Genomic DNA, 16,656 nt, shown 5'->3' on the forward strand with positions numbered 1-16,656 from the left:
CCAAGTTAGCCCTTTGCTGGATGCCACCACAAAGCCCTGCTGATCCTGAGGAGAGCTATTCTGCCAGGCCTTGGGGTACACTCATATCGTATCTGAAAGGCTGATTGGCAAAGGACGAAGTGGGAGTTCACAGAAATCCTGTGGTCCTGAAGAGAAACTGCTGCTGCTAATATGTAGGCTAGAGAGGGCTGGTGGCACGTGTCACTGAGCTTTGGATCAGGCCGTAAGTGTCCTAAGCTCAAGTTTCAAGGATCCCTTGTATCTCTCCACCCGTTATTAAACACTCTTTTCTGTGCTGAAAGCATCAGGAGGGCAATTAACTGGTCTCCTGAGTCGCTGCAGCCCTGATCTGTGAGCCTGGTGTGTCAGACTGCCTGACCGGGGTGGACATGTGAGGCCATGGGGCCTGTTGCTGGAAGGAGGTCACACAACTGCACCACTTCCCRAAGGCGCCGGGCCACATGAGAAAGGAAGCTCCCTGCCTGCCCGGGGAAGAGCTTTCCAGTGGCACRTCCTCCTGGCTGCAGCACAGAGCTACTGCCTCCTGCTCCTGAGCCGCTTCAAGGCAGGAGGGAAGAGGCAGCAGCTTGGGACCACAGATGAAGTAGGAGCCACAGCAGTGGAGCCCAAGCCTGGGGTCTAAAGAGGGAGTCGGACCTAAGCGTGCCACCCTAACAGGCTCGTCCTGGCTGGCCCTGCCTTGCTGCAGGGCTGCCTCGGGCACCTCGAGGCAGTGACTTCCCCACTGCGAGCATCTCGCCTCGCGAAGGGAGTCTGCTTTTGGCTCCCGCTGCCCTCGTCGGGCTCCGGCCCCACGTCGGGCTCCAAGGACGTCAGTCGCCACTCCGGCGCCGGCGCCTCTGCTCCTTGGGGGCTCGACGACCCCCTCCCCTCCAGAGACGGAGCTGCTGCYGGGCACCTCGGGGCGCGCTCCTCCGTGGGCCCGCGCGTGGCCCGGAGGAGCTGCTGGGGCTGCGCCTGGGGCCCGCACAGCAGCTCTGTGTGCATGTGTTCGTGCAGGGGCGTACGTTTTCAGGCTTGCTCCTTCCCCAAAGGGAAATAGGCTCGAAATAGAGTAAGGGCTGGGGGAGGGAGCATTTAAGCCTTTAACTGTTGGCTCATGCTTTTCCGGTTAGTGTTTTGACTTCTTGGCATCCTTCCTGTTCTTTATATATGTATAGCATATATTGTTGTCTCGTCATTTCTCTCTATGTTGTATCCTCTATTCTRTAAAGGACTGGAGTTAAGAAATGTTGCTTGTAGGTTTTGTCTTACTGGTGTGATTTACTGGCTAGGATATTAAATTTTTAGACGGAATATTTCTGTGGCCACCAAGGGAAAGAAACTGCGTGTGGGCTTTTAAACCCAGCTTGTCTTTATTCTCCTTGGATGAGAGTTTCTGCAGTTTGAGCAGCTGCAGGTTGGTTCTGGTGATGTGAAGCCTTATTGTTTATATGCACCCCGGCAGTGGCTAATATCCTAATTAGGGGTTYGGATCCTGTATCTGTGTGAGGTGCAGCGTAAACAGAGCACAGAAAATCTGGAGATACGGCAGTGGTAATGCCCACCTCCCCACCACAAGCCCCCTGGAGGTATGCTTGTTTTCTTCTTCATGAAGAGAACGGTGCAGAAGAGAGGCCTGGGAGGTTCGCTGTGATCCTCGCCTCATCTTATGCGAGACTAGGATCTGCATGTGTGATTCGGAGGGTGGCTGCATACGTTTCCAATGATGTAAACTATGGGGTATTTGGTGCTTCTCTGGCTTTTGTCGTTGGCTGGTGGCTGCCGCAAATGTGTTTAGGTAGTGGGCAAAGCTGGATATCTTCGTCTCCCAGAAGAGRTCCCACTGGACGACATCTCTGTGCTCTGGGGTAGGAGTGTGCCCACTATCAGAGCCTCTTTTTTATTCAGTCGCTTTGGAAACGTCACATAGTATCCGGTGCTTGAACCAGATGTGCGTACTCTACACAGCTTTTTGATCACAAGTGGGGAAGAGGGCATCTGGGAAGAAGGGGGGGGGTAGGAGAACTTAAATTAGAAGAAAACCAAACAGCTATTGCTGGAGACAGATGATTACAGTTCGTTTCAAGGCTGTTTCCTGCATGCCAATGATAGATCAGTAAACAAACGCCTCTTTGCAAACACAAAGCAGGCAGGAACTCTGTTTGGAAGAGAGAGGTCGGGGTAGGTCTCGCTTTGCTTGGTAGCAGGAAGCCCCTATCACATGGCCCTGGGAATCGTGGGGCCGGGTGCATGTGGGAGATAGGCGGAGAGGCTTCTGCTGGGAGACTTCACATCCTTCCCAGAGTGCAGCCAACAGGTTTGAGAGCTCCCTCCCCTCCCTCTTTCCTCCCACCTCCTCCCCTGTCCTTCCTTTCCCTGTTTTATTTTGAAATGCTATCAGATGACTGCTTTGTTCCTCCAAACAATGGCAGGGATTCCTGAATAAATTGCAGTGATGAGGATCTCCAAATGGGGCTCAGCACCTTCTCTCCCCTTTGCTGAATTTATGGCCTCAGTGCTTTGATGTCTATGCGCCAGGAGTGGTGGCTCTGGGCGCGGGTTGCTGTTGAGTTGATTATAGCATCTTTGTATATTATATGAAGATGGTTACAAACTACAAAGCCATCTCTTACCACCTCCCYAGATCAGGAATGACAGCTTCATCTTGGATCAGAAACAATGGTGTGTGGAGCACAACTACTAGAACTGTAAAATCATAAGCAACTTGAGGGAAGGAAATCAAACAGTCTCTGTGCCTCTTACTGTGGTGTGCTAGCTGTACCTCCCACTGTGGCAGAACGTTCTCCTGTGCTTTATAAAGAAAATAGCCATAAGCGAAAATGCACCAGGCTGATGTAGGTACATMTTTCTCAAGTCATCTGCAAACTGAACTCAGCCTTGCTTCTTTTCTTCTAGGCAGTTTCAAGGGCCCTGGTCATGGTGCATGTGAGGCAGGAAAGCAGTATCTTTCAGATGACACTTCTGAACTGCAGCTCGTCACAGCCAGGGAACATAGGGACTGATGCTCCAGTTAGGACTRCACTGCTGCACTGGTTAAATATCATCCATGCTGGGAGCATATCTTTCCCTTCTTACTGCTTCAAGGACTAGGATTTTGCAAATACAGGTCGTGATTGCTATCCCGAAGGTCCGTCCCTCTCTCTTAGTCCAGTAATGTATGACAGCCTGCCTTTCTTATCCTTCTGTCCAGCTCCTCCTTCATGTTAGAATGATGCAGGATGATGCCTGGGGGCTCATTTAAGCCTCTCCTTTCTTGCTTAATGTAGGCTTGCCTAACTGAGGCTTACCTGTTTAAGTAAGCAAGCTGAGCCCTTCCTGAGTCTTTCTTCCCTATCACCACGTATGCTCTCCTGTGCTCTCTCCCTACACTCCTCCCTTTTTCTCTCCTGTCCACACGGTCCAGTTCCCTTCCTTGCACCACATCTGGTGCATGTTGGACCCCTTGCCTGAACTACTTTGTCTAAACTATTAGTGAGTTAAAACAGGTCTCAGAGGGGCTCCAAAGAGGGCTAAAACCAGCACAATGTTGAGGTAGTGTGTGATCATGRCAGAGGTGCAGGAAGACAGGAGGAAGGAACTGGCCTTTGCAGTGAGCTGTGRTGTTGGCTCAGGTGCCTTTTGGAGCTGCACCTCAGTGCAGAAGAGCTACCTTTTGTTTTGCTGCTGGAGGCAGTTTTCCATTGCYGCCATCCCAGCTTCCTCTTGTCACCTTTTTAGAATATCTGTGAGTTAGTCCTGGGTGTTGTTTCTGGTGACCTTATTGATGAAAGAGGTGGTCTGTTTGCCTCTGGAGCTTGCTTAGGCTTTGGATTGGCCCCAGGCAAATTTTCTGACTGTTGGACTAGTTGGGAGGTACCTTATTATTTCCTGCTTTTATTCCAGAAGTGATTCTTTATTCCTCATGTCTTTCACTCAGTTTGGGTAAATGTTTTTTTGGACAGAGCCAGTTGGCATTTTGAGATAATTTCGTGGATGATGCTGGTGCCGCGTTGTATACCCAACTGTTCAAGGGTGAAGGCACAGTAATCTGTGCGTCTCYTAGGGATGACTTTAGTTCCCTGAGCTTCATGTGCTGTGAGTAGGTGTATCATCTATGTATGTCAGCAGATACTTTGGTGGTTATGATTTTGTTGCACCATGTGATGTGTTGTTGCTTAGAGAACTCCTAGCTTGTTCATTAATCTGCTCAGCATGAATGCGTTGTTTGGGCTCTTCTCACCACAGATAGTGGCTCAGGGAGAGATGTCCCTCTAAGCTTGACTCCACAGGGCACTGACCTGCATACCTCTGGGTGAGAGACCTACTTCAGAGAAAGCACCTACTGCCACTATGATGTCCCCCAGCTCCCAGCGATGCTGTTTTGAAGGAGAAGCAGGGCAGCGAGCCCCGTTGCAGCTCCTTTTACAGGATACTCCTTTCACAGGATTCAGTAACTGCTTTCTACCCTGCTTCTGCTTAGCAAGGGTAATGGGGTTTGTCCCATCTATTATAGATGAAGAAACAAGTCCAGCCTACACCTCTTATTAGTTATTATCTTCTTTGGCCGCTCCTACACAGGGTACATCAGTCATATATGACTGTGCTGATGAACATCATAACATGTTTGCTCATACCCAAGTGTCAGTTTTCAAGCCAGTTTTTGTTAGCAATCTAGTGGAAAAGACTCGGAGATAGAGTTTCTGGATCAGGGAATTATATGACCTTATGAAGAGAGAGAAGCTTGTCATGAGCAAAACTTCAGCGTGGCAACGGAGGGAGAGAGGCTGCACGTATGCTGACTTCTGCTGTCGTTACATTTCTTATCACTAAAGGCAGTGCCTAGGAGCTCCAGYCACGGATGCTGCTGTGCTAGGCGCTAAAGGAACTATGAGCGAGGAGACTGTCCTTGCTCTAGGGAAGTTGCAAGCCAAGCGCAAAGCAACCTCTGTTACAGCTTTGTAGAAACCTACTTTGGTTGCCTGGGTGAGTCATTTTTTGGAGAGGGAAGTGAATGATCATTAGTTTTTCATTATTCTCTATCCGTAACAGTTAACGAATGGATGAATATATTTTGCATCTCAGGCTGGTAAATTTTTTTGACAATTTTGCAAGGCTGCTCTGTGTTTCAATGTGAAATAGATGTTTGTTCCAGCTACTAATGAGGAAGAGAAGCCAAGGGGGTTTATTGTCTGGGGAGAGTCTGCTAAATGGTTAGCGATGAACTGCCCTGAATGTGTACACATTGGGTTGACCCAGAGTTCACTCCTCGTTTTAGGAACGTTGCCAGTGTGGGATGAAGAGAGGGAAAGAGAACTGGGAACAAACAAGACTGAATTGTTTCTATTTCTTTCTCTCTCTTTCTGTGTTTCTTTCTGTCTCTCTCTCTCCCCCCCCACCCCCAAATAATTGGAGAGTGGAAACAAGAGATCCTTCTGTTCTTTACTGTTTTGAGGGTTTCTGTTGTATTTTGTTTTTAACTATAAGAAACTACAAACTTTCCTGAGGCACTCAATTTTGTTGCCAAATCTTAAGCATGGCAGGGTAACATCTGGCAGAACCAGCCAAGTAGATAGACTTGGGAGGCTTCAGGTTTTCCAAGCATATTGTGTACAAAATGATGAACCCCTTGTCACTGAAATGCTGCAGAGCAGGCAGGCCATCTGAGAAGCAAGAAAAAGGTGCTGCAGAGTGGTTATTTATTTATTTATTTATTTTAAGGCATAATAGTTATTAGCTTGTGGGGCAATAAAAAGAGGAAGGAGTCTGTTGCATTGCTTGGGCAGTAGCAGTACTCAAAGGAACAGGAGGAAAGGAGAGGGCCTGTCTTTCTCCATGACTTCTAGAAATCATAAGGCAGAGGATACTAGGATCGTAATGCAGACAGTGACTCATTTTTGTAAGTGATTTATCTTACCGCCCCCCCCCCCAAATGTGTTGTCCTCTAAAAGCGGATGAGTAGCAGCCTAACATGACCCACCAGAGCAAGAATAATGTAAGGTAACCAATTGCTTCAGTACAATGTCTCTTCAGYCTAAAGTGTTTTCTGTCCCAAGCTGGACATAATGTGACAATGCTGCATGCACAGTGGCACAGTGACCACTTAGGTCATGTGGCCTGAACACARTTCATTGTAAAATCATTTTTTATTTATTCCTCTGTGAGCAAAGATATCTAAATTACCTGAGATCTTGGCAATAATGATAAAAGCGTTTATATGCTTTTTATATGCTTGAATATGTGCTTCATATTCAAATCACAATACTGCAGTTAATACAGACTTAAAGACAATTGTTGCCCTCCAAACCTATGTTTTCTTCTCCGGACTTATAATGGTATTATCCCCTTCCTCCCATTTTACAGATGAGTACACTGAGGCTGTGCTCAAGGAGCTGTAATGTTTCCCTCTATTACTCTCCTGGCTTTCCAGAAGAAACATGCATGCGCAGGTTTGGAGAGGGATGCTAAGCAYAGAGCATGGCCTCTTACTTGTTCCTGTCTGTCTGCAGGTGAGCAGCTGCCCTGCTGCATGCTGACATGATGACAGCTAGCGAGGCAGTCGATGTGAGCAGCAAGTCTGAAAGCAGTGTCTGCAGGTCTGTTGAGAGGTAAGAGACTTCTGTGTTTCAGTTCTAGGATACCTGGGGTCAAAATTTACCCAACCTCTGCTTGAAATCAACAACACAGGAGACTCCACAGCCTCCTAAGACAAGCCTTACTGTCCACACTCATAGCAGGTTTGTCCCTGTGTCCATCCTTGGTCTCTGCTGTGCAGTCCAACAACCAGTGGCCCTGCTGTGCCCTGCTCCCTGGAAAAGTCTCATGCTATTCAGAGCGCCAGCTCTTGTCCAAAGCATGGTGTTGTCACTGAGGTAGATAGGAGTTAAATGTCTGTGAGGTTAGGGAAGAATAGTATCTGGCTCAGGTCCTCTTTCTGCTCAGCAACCTATCCCAGACTAGATTTGCACTACAGCTGAGTCTGTAATGGCTGCCAGAGTTGCTTGATGCCAGAACAAAGCTCAAAGGCTGCCAGCACACAAGGTATCCAAATGGATGTTCTTACAACAGTGGTAAGTTCTGGAATAGGCACGCTTGATGCATTTAGGTTAATAGAGAAATTTAGAGAGTTAAATCTCAATGCTAGGGTTGTGGTTAAATTGGACTAATGATATAGATTTTCATCCCAGTAACTACTTTGCGTTGACACAGTGCCCCTTTCCAAGCCCATACAAGCCCCTACAATATTGCAAAGTGGTGAGAAGTGCTTTGTTTAAAAAACATTCTCTACTCGGGTAACTGTTAGTCTGTCCAACTGGAGCTTTACTGTATTGATAAGGCATCATAATATTGAATAGAAGCGTTAGGAAATCCATGGATGAAAGATATTAGGGATTTTTGATGCAACTTGGATTCAAACAATGGTAGTGTTTTATCCTTTGCTCTGAGAAAGTTGAATTTAGTGTGTGGGTGTTGCATCATGTGTTGTACAGAGACAAACTATGCCTGGGGGCACATGAGCCTGAGCCCATGTGTAGGCTGGGATGATAGAATCACAGAAATGTAATATTAAAAGTCTAAGTTTTGTGCATTGGAATACACTTGGAGTGTGTAAGTCCTGGATAAGTCCAGATGGAGTCCTCTGAGCAGACTCTAGAGGAATGCTGGCTCTATCACGTGGTTTTTCTTCTGTTTAGTAGCAAAAATTTACTATTGCTTGCAGGTGGTCCATTTTGCCTTTATTTGCAATGGACATGATTAATGCACTGAATATGTACAAAACTCTACTATACTCCTAAATATATGCACAAAAATGCTGGTGAACCTGTCGCTGGTGAGCCTGTTACTGGTATCAGTACGTCTGATCTACAAAAATTGCTACTTCTCACCTGCCACTTACTTCTGCCCCAGAGAAAGATTACATTTCAAACTTWGTCTTAGTCATAATAAGAGGAGAAAATCATTTTTTGGCTATAAGGGCCATTCCCTGAGAATTCTCCCACATAAGCCTCCCTCTCAAGTGTTTTGGGCATCTCAGCTGTTACTAACGTTATGAATAGAGCTTATGGAGCTGATGGACTAAAGTAAGGATGAGTAGTGGTAATGAATGTTTCTTCTTTTCTGTCTTTGTTATGCAGGATCAAGTTTTCAGATAAAAACAATACAGCTACTGTGAAGGAGTTAGAAAGACTTTTTGGATTTTCAAGTGAGAGATGTTCTGAAGGTGCTTCTGTCACTCGAAGTTTAACACCTGAAACTGAACCAGTTTCTTCTGTGGTGAAGAACCCACTGGGAGCCTTGGAGAACTTGATGCTGGACCCAAGGCTAGACTGCTTTCAGCAGAACATGCTTAGTCCCAAAATGATCATCAGTGACCCGTCTGTGGATCTGAATGTTAAAGAAAATAGTAAAATCATCAGGAGACAGATAGGAGGCACTCAGAACATACGGTCACCTGGAAAAATCAGCTTGAAGAGTAAGTCCTTCAGCATCAAGGACAAAATCTCAGAATGGGAAGGGAAAAAGGAAACACCTTCTGCTCCTGCCACTCGCAGAGAGGAGGAGCAAGGAGTTAAAGAGGAACACAAGATACCCTGTGTAATTGAGAAGACGAGTGGGATAGCATTGGTGACTCGTAAAGTGGAGACCAAGAGACTTCCGAACTGGGATCCGGAGTGCAAAGGGACGGGCAAAGAGAATGAGCGGAAAGTAGGAGCTCCGAAAGGCACGGGGCAGGAAACAGAGCGAAAGGGGGAAACAGAGAAGGGTGAGGAAGTGGAGTCCAATGTTGGAAAGTGCAAAGAAGTAAAAGGTGGGAAATGGGAGGTCCAGAAGGAGAATCTTTCAGTGCTTAGCCAGGTGAAAAAGCTGGAGCAGGCTTTGAAGGATGGCTCAGCAGAGCTGCAGCCTCAGTTGCCTGGTACTTATTACTCCCCACAGTGCCTGCAGGAGAAGGCAGCACAAGTACATACTAACCCGGAGGGCCATGAGAGCATGTATGGGGCTGAACTCAACAAAAGGCTTCTTGGCTTGGACTCTGAAATCAGTGAGCCAATTTTTGGGACTCTAGAAGAGGTAAGAACTTCTCAGGCAAAACACAAGGACTGCACTGTGGAGAATGTGTACACAGAGCCAGGAGCACCAGAGAAGAAACCCTTCATCAACCCACTGCCAAAGCCCCGGCGGACTTTCAAACATGAGGGGGAAGAGGACTGGGTGCCATCAGCTAGGAATAAAAGAAACTTACCCCCTCTGCCGTCCATTCCTCCTCCTCCTCTCCCTTCTTCTCCTCCCCCATCAGCTGTTAGCAGAAGACTCTGGAATGGGAAGCACAAGAACAATGCTGACCACAGGTATATGGGCTTTTCTGCGTGTAAGTGCTGATCTTGATGGTCGTGTTCCATCTTCCCATTTCTCACCAGGACAGCTGGATCTTCCCTAGTCACTCATAATCACTAGTAATTGAGAGTCTCGCTGGCCATAACTCAGCCCTCAGTTACACCTCTSAGAACTTATGAGAAGCCAGCAGAACTTCACAGGATACCTGTGAAGAGAAAAGTGATAGCAGATTTGAGCTTTAGGGTCACATTGCTGGAGACTGTGACTGAGTTACCTAGCTTAACCTTCAAGCCCAAGATTGAGAAGGTTGTGTGTGTGTGTGTGTGCGCGCGCGTTTGTAAAATCTGTTTACTTGCAGAATGGAATATAGCTCATCTGGAACAAGGTTTGGACTGATAAGTTCCAAACTCTATCACAGCGTTTTCACTCTTGATAGCAGACATATTCTAACTGGATCCGAYGTTTTTATATTTTTCTGGAGTGCTTTATTGTTTTTTCTCCCTGTGCCCCATGGTTGTAACCCCACACATTTTGGGGTGAGGAGACTAAAATGCGCAACTATTTCTAATGCCTTCTGCATAAACTGTCACTTAAAACCAAAAATTCATGGTTTGGGTAAGGGAGGGAAACTGAAWTTTTCAGGGTTTGGTAGTGGAATAGACTTAATTGCTTTTCCCTTTCCACCATCCAGCATGTGAGTATTGCTCTCCTGTACTGCTTAAAAGGGACCTGATTTTGGCACCCTCTTGCTGAGGGTGGGACCTATGTTGTAAATGGGACCTCTCATGGCCTGAGGCCCTGTACAGTGTAACAGGAAACTTGACACATCTTCACAGTGAGCTATTGCCATGGCAACTCAGATAAGATACATAATCCCTGAAACATCTTCATTTGTGTAGCTGGTAAAAATAACAGATCTGATACGGCTATTTTTCATGCTTTATATGAGACGCGACTGTGAAATGTTCTCTTCTTACTAATGAATTTTCTCAACTGTGAGGCATGCTGCAGAGAAGTGAATTATAAAGTACTATAATTTGGTTATAAAATCTGTTTAGGTATGTCACTCTCCTCTCTGTTCCTTTTCCCCTCCCATCAATGGTGCAGGAAGTCATATGAGTTTGAAGACTTGCTGCAGTCATCATCTGAGAACGGCAGGGTGGATTGGTACGCGCAGACCAAGTTGGCCCTCACACGCACTTTATCTGAGGAAAACGTCTATGAAGACATACTGGGTAGGAGCTTTGGACGGGGGAGGGATTTGACTGCAAACTCAGAAGACTTGTGGTCAACAGGGACCCACCAAAGGAACGGAAGAAAGTATATTATTCAAATGCAAGCTAAGACATGCTTTATATGAATTATTGGCAAATGATAAAAAAAATGGACAAAATATTTCATAACTCCTCAGGTTCAGTGATGAACCTGAGGCACACGGGAGGCAGTTTTTATTCTTTGCAGATGTCTGTCCTCTGTCTACCTTTTGTCCCGAGGACCAGTTCTCACAGCTCTGCTCCGTTCCTTGTGGTGAACTTGTTACTGTGGAGATGATGCTAACAGACTGAAAACATAGCCCTGAAGTAAATTCCTCAGTTCTGAAATAGGATTGTGTATGTCTGCAGGTGCCATCAGACTTAAAAAGCTAGATCCTACAATCTTTGAAATTGAATTTTATCTCACTTTCGAACTTTGATGGCAAATCAATGCCATTTCCAAGATTATTTCCTGTAATACTCTCTATTTGTACTGTGGGGTTTTTTTTTTTTAGTGTGGTGAGTTAGATGACCTTTTATGGAAGAATAGAATCAGAGAAGAAGTATCCTTTTGAAAAAAACTTATTAAGTTTTAGTATCTGTAGGCTGGTGTGCAAGGCTCTTGGCTAAGTTTGGCAGAATAAGAAGACAACAGGGACAGAGTAGCTGCATCAGCTCTTACCCTACAGCTGTTATCCTAGAAAGGTGGTCTGTGTTGTTCAATGTGGGAGGCAGCTGCTCTTTCTCAGGAGCAGACAGGGCTTTATTTTGATACTTGTAAAATCTCATCATATTTTATTAGAAAGATCTCTCAAAGTAATTATATTTGTTTGGAACTTTTTTGCAGCCAAGGTGGTGCCGGTCTGTCCTTTTTGACACTTTTGAAGCTATCTGCCTCTTCTGTGGAGCTAGGGGCCCCATGCTTGCCTTTTTCCTCTCTCTATTTTGGATGACAAAGGGACAGGGAATGCCTGAACAGCTGTGCTTTTTTCTTTCTTTCTTTTTTTTTCCCCTTTTTCCCCCTCCTGCTATCTTTTTCCTCCCTGGGTCAGTGTGTAAGGGTCACCTTCTCAGCTGCAATAACAGGGATAGCGTTACAGAGTGGCTATACTGGCAAATCTGTCCATTCAAACACAAGCACACCCCTCTGTCACAAGCTTGCAGAGGACTCAAGTTCTCTACTCTCCAGCTTTTAAGTGCAAAGATTAGAAGAAAGTAAAGTTGTGTATAATTGTCAGCTTCAGCTGCTGGGATATGCATGTTTTTTGCTTCCTTGCTGTAGAATTAAGCTTTGTCTCGAGTTAATGATCTTTAATTGGCTCCTGCAATCCATGTAGCGTCACTGTGAGGGAAAGGGATGGGCAGGGATGACTCCAACCAACCTACAATTTTGTTTTCACAAGACCTCAGGTAGGGAGACTCCCTAAAAGATAAGCAACATGCGAAAACCACACATATGGAGGGGGACAAGGACCTCCGGCACTGTTCAGCCTGTCCCCCAGCTGCAGAATGCCAGCCCTATCCACAGAGGATCACGTATGTCCCTGAGGGCATCCAGGCACCCATATACATCCCCTATGCATACACATTGTTTAGGGAGGGTACAACTGCCGGTGGTAGAACTGCTCACTTTCTCAGCAGGTCACATAGATCCCCTTCCTCTCTCTCCTTTTACCCTTTCCTCCTTGTTTGTCTGGCATGCTGAAAATTGTATTACCAGATAGATATCAAGGTTTATGTGTGAGAAGGAGGGCAACTATGATCGTTTATTCTAGATGGAGGCTAACRAGACAGGCTGCCAAGCAGTGTGAAGATGAGGTGAGCAGCAGAACTCAGCTCTTTTTTTTTTCTCCAGTCTACCCAGTGTGTGGCAGCTGAGCTGTATTCATGCACTGAAGTGTGCTGTTGGAATAAATAGCCTCTTTCAGGGGCAGGAGCACTTTTACCACCAAAATGTTTGCACAGACTTCCTTCATCAGCGTCACATCAGCTTGCTTTCCTCTCCCTGGCTTCCTGAGCTATGGAATGGCATAGGAGCCAGTGTTGGGAMAGGCTTGTGTTTGTGTCCTCGTCTGATGCCTTCAGCTGCACTCCTACCCCAGCAGGGCAGGCAGGTGGGAGTGCACCAGGCAGACAGATCATAGAGCTGCCTGCAGTCCCCATTCCCAGAGACCAGCAGCACTGATGACCAGCAGCAGTGATGATGCTTCCTGTCAGACAAGCATTGCATGAAAATAAGAGGAACGTGGTTGCTTTGGCTCCAGCCATGGGATGGCATGAAAGGATGGTAATGAGAAGTCTCATAACAAATTGCCTGCCCATGAAGGTGATTGGGCTGAGACTTTGTTATTGATTTTTGGATGCTGTGATGGAAATACTACAACCTGCTTTTTCAGACAGTACACATTTCTTTGAAGACATTCGTGTTTGTTTCTTTTCAACATTGCTAAAGAGTGGGATGTAAGAATTCATTATACCTAATTTAGGGTATTTAAAATTGGACTAATTATGTAGCTTGTCTCCAGAGTCAGTGGAGAGAGAGAGGGACACCTCTGGATAATCATTCAAGACTCCTGTATTTTTGAGGGAATCCTGTGTAAGGATGGGTTGAATGTTCCTTCAGAGATGTCCTTTTCTCTCTGTCTTTTGGGGGAGAGAGGGATTAACTTCATTTCACTTTGAATGGCCTAGATCAGGTGAGGTGAATGCTTCCCTTTGTCTGAAGTGGGGCATGTAGGAATTGAGGCCTCCATGATTGGTAGATATGTTTGGAAATCAATGCTATATGACAGACATCTGTGCTCAGAGAACAGATTAAATATTTCTGCAGATGCAGTCCAAGAGATCACATCTCTTGTGACCATGACCAGAGGTCACCCTTTAGTGTGGGGTGTAAATAGAGGAGAGAGGAGCTTTCTACTAGTTTTCAGCTCACAGAGAATTCAAAGCAGAAGACTAGAAAGGAGGAAATAAAATTACAGGACAAACAATGTGCATGAGAACCTCACAGCTCCTCTGAGGACAGGGAAATGAACTTGAGGACTCACTAGGTCTTTTCCATCTGTAGTTTCTGTGATATGTTCCTATGGCTGCGTACATCAGTGTCAGGGTTTGGACACTGTCCAGCAAGCAGCTGGACTTCTAGAGCTATGGAGAGAATAAAGCAATGGCAGGAATGCTTGAGAACAGGTCTTTGTCTGATGTGGGAGGTGGGAGAAGGCCAGCAGATCCCCAAACAGATTTTTATGGCAAACCTCAAGGATTTTCTGCACTTAAACTCCCTTGCATGTGGCTTTTTGCTTCAGATCCACCATCGAAGGAAAACCCCTATGAAGATATTGAGACCAACAGCCGCTGTTTGGGGAAGAAATGTGTCCTGACTTTCCCMGCATCCCCCACCTCTTCTGTACCTGGGACCCCCACTAAGGTACTTTGATTCATGTGGCCATGTCTTCTGTTCCAGAAAGCCTTTGGGTGAAATCCTAGTCCTGTATGAAAACAGAGGAGTTTTGCTTCTGACTGTCATAACATCTTTTTCTTCTTCTTTTTTTTTTCCCTTTACATCTTAATCACTAGTAGAGTGGATTGTGATAGAAAGAGTTTGTTGTCCTTTAGCAAGGTAAAAACATCATTCCTTTACAGGTATGGTTTTCTGGCTTTTGTTCTCTTTTGCACCGTAGCTAACTTCCAGTGGTACTTTGCATTAGACATGCACTAAATAGCAATTAGATCGAAGGGGACTGATTTTTTTGGTGTTACCCTGGGATTTTACTCAACTGCATCCCAAGACTAGTGTGATAAAAGGACCATKCTGTGAGTAAATGTCTGTTTCCAGTAAAGTCTTTCTGTGCCCCTGTACCTTGAGCTATTTCTGCAGCAAATGTATAGCAAGAAAAGAACAGCTTTTGAATTTCTGCCAGTTCATGTGTGSAAAGAGTATCTAGCTTGAGACTTCAGGCCCTCACCTCTGGAAACCTGCCCTCAGATTCTCAATGAATTCGGAGTGAAGATGAGATGAGATCCCATCCTACTTTTGCTGGAACAGGTGGATTTAGGGGCAGTAGATAAAAAATGGTTATGCAGAAATGAGTGTGTTCATGATGGGGGGTGGGAAGGGGTTGTATTTGGGGATTATCTCTGATTCCACAGAAAAATCCCAGTGCATTTCATAGTGAAAGCATAGAGCATTGTCAAAGAGGCTGCTTAAAGAGCACTGGCAGAGCTGTGGATGAAAGCTTTCTGCTTTATTTTTGTCTCAAGCCTGTCCTGAGATAAAAGTAAGACACTAAATTTCTTCCGCATACTGAAAAATGAGGAGGTCTTCAATAAAAAACACTTTACTGAAAAATAAAGGGTCTGCTTTATTGCAGACCTCCAGTGTAGGAMAGCACTTCTTCCCCTCCCTCAAAGTGGCATTTAAATGCTTGGGCAATCAAAGCCTGCAGTCTCTTGGCTCGGGATCTGTGCRCAGTGTGCAATTTATTCATGCAGATGCTGAGGAGCCTCTGCAGCCCCTTCCCTTAGGTTGGCCCTGTTGTTCTCTCTTTGATGAGATTAGTTGCTAGCAGCTAATGCAATGCCAGTTAGGGAGCCAGACCTAACAGTGTGGACTCTCTTGTTTCCTCACAAGCAGTGCAGCTCACAGCCCAGTGCCCTTTTCCTCCTTGGCAGAGACCAAAAGAAGAGAGGAAGTGTTAGTCTGCACCTTTTGCTCAGAGCTCAAGGCTTACCAAAGGCCAGCCCTGCTCTCAGCTTCTAGAGCTGTTTTAGTTGGTTTCTGYTCTCCTTTTGGAGAGTCCACGTCTGAAACAGCATGGGCAATGTGACAAGCAGAAATCATCCTGGCAACAGTTGGGTTCACAGCAGATAGCAGGGATCTAGACGTGGTTTTCATGACCAGAGGGTTTTCCTGTGCTCTCCAAGTGGCAACTATTATTAGAGCTACCCAACATTTATTAGAGTTACCTACATTTTTAGAAGCTTGACACACAGCATTTCTTAATATATTACTGTTTTCCAACCAGCTTAACCAGAAGCTGAAGGGTTTTTTTTAGATGATTTGACATTTTTAAAGTAAAAATTGCCATGCAGTTCTCAATCCATTCTCCTTGTTACTAGTTAGGTCCAGAGCAGCGTGGATCAGCAGTGCTGGGATGAAATTCATTTCCACAAGAGGGCTTTGTAAGGGACTCTTTTTTTGTTGTTTGTTTTTTTGGGTTTTTTTTTCCGTTCATGCAATCAAAATGGGACAGCAGTGTTGCCAGGCATGCCTTTCACCCTAGATATGGTTCCCAGCAGAACAGTTAGCAAGGAGCCAAATGGGAGTAGCTCTGGGCTAGGAACTGATGAAAATGGATTTGRACAGACTGTTTAGAAGCAGCTTATGTTCCTTCTGTAGTTAAGGATGAAAGCTTTCAACTTGAAGGCTCTTACAAGACTCATTTTAATGTGTGACTTCTCAGTGGGTGGTGAGCATATCTGAGAGTTGTGTCTTCTGCCAAACCATCCAGAGACACCTGCACTAGCCTGAATGAATCAGTCTGGCTAATAATCTTGCTGAGGATGTCTGTTAACCTGGGCAGACTGTTACCTCAGCTACAGTGCTGATGTGACTTGCTCAGAATTAGCTCAGATACCATTCACTTGCATCTCCTTATGCTATGTAGATATTGCCTTTGCAAATGCATRTACAATGCCTAGGAAAGGGGCAGCTTAATCTTATCAAAACTGCTAGGAAGTTCAGTAGGAGAAGACAAAAAACGTTTTTATGGAACACCTTTATGGTTGGAGGTAGTTTACCTGCGTTTATCTGCAGCTGAAATTTCTGCTTCTCTACTGTTGTTTTTGGTCAGAGACTCTAAGAGCTTTATGCTGGTACTTAAATATCAACTGTTGTGCTTACTTGTTTTGAACTCACTGATGGGTTTAGGAGGAAACTGATCTCCATTGTTGTCTATAATATTATTTTTGTACCCTCCTCTGAAATATTTGATTCTGGCTACTGACAGAGACAGAATATTGGATCAGACTGACCATGCTTTTCATGGTCTCACTGCTTCTCTGTTCC

The 16,656-nt window shown here is 45.5% G+C and overlaps 2 protein-coding genes across 3 annotated transcripts in view; one reads left to right on the top strand and one right to left on the bottom strand.

The window, feature by feature from the left end:
* ADCK2 (aarF domain containing kinase 2) overlaps positions 1-1,008 on the bottom strand; it is a 33,311-nt gene extending 32,303 nt beyond the window's left edge. Inside the window, exon 1 of the mRNA XM_085322540.1 lies at positions 725-1,008. Within this exon, the coding sequence (XP_085178666.1) occupies positions 725-1,008 (284 nt within the window). The remainder of the gene's footprint in view (positions 1-724) is intronic.
* The window catches only part of DENND2A (DENN domain containing 2A), a 61,840-nt gene that overhangs the window by 14,812 nt on the left and 30,372 nt on the right, over positions 1-16,656 (top strand). For both annotated transcript variants that reach the window (XM_085322549.1, XM_085322548.1), the window contains exons 2-5: positions 6,510-6,608; positions 8,136-9,350; positions 10,444-10,571; positions 13,895-14,016. In XM_085322549.1, coding sequence (XP_085178675.1) covers positions 6,538-6,608; positions 8,136-9,350; positions 10,444-10,571; positions 13,895-14,016 — 1,536 coding nt within the window. In that variant the 5' untranslated portion in view covers positions 6,510-6,537. The remainder of the gene's footprint in view (positions 1-6,509; positions 6,609-8,135; positions 9,351-10,443; positions 10,572-13,894; positions 14,017-16,656) is intronic.

The sequence above is a fragment of the Rhea americana genome, unplaced genomic scaffold (genome assembly GCF_003343005.1).
Source record: "Rhea americana isolate MKP2758 unplaced genomic scaffold, rheAme1 scaffold_79, whole genome shotgun sequence".
NCBI lineage: Eukaryota > Metazoa > Chordata > Aves > Rheiformes > Rheidae > Rhea > Rhea americana.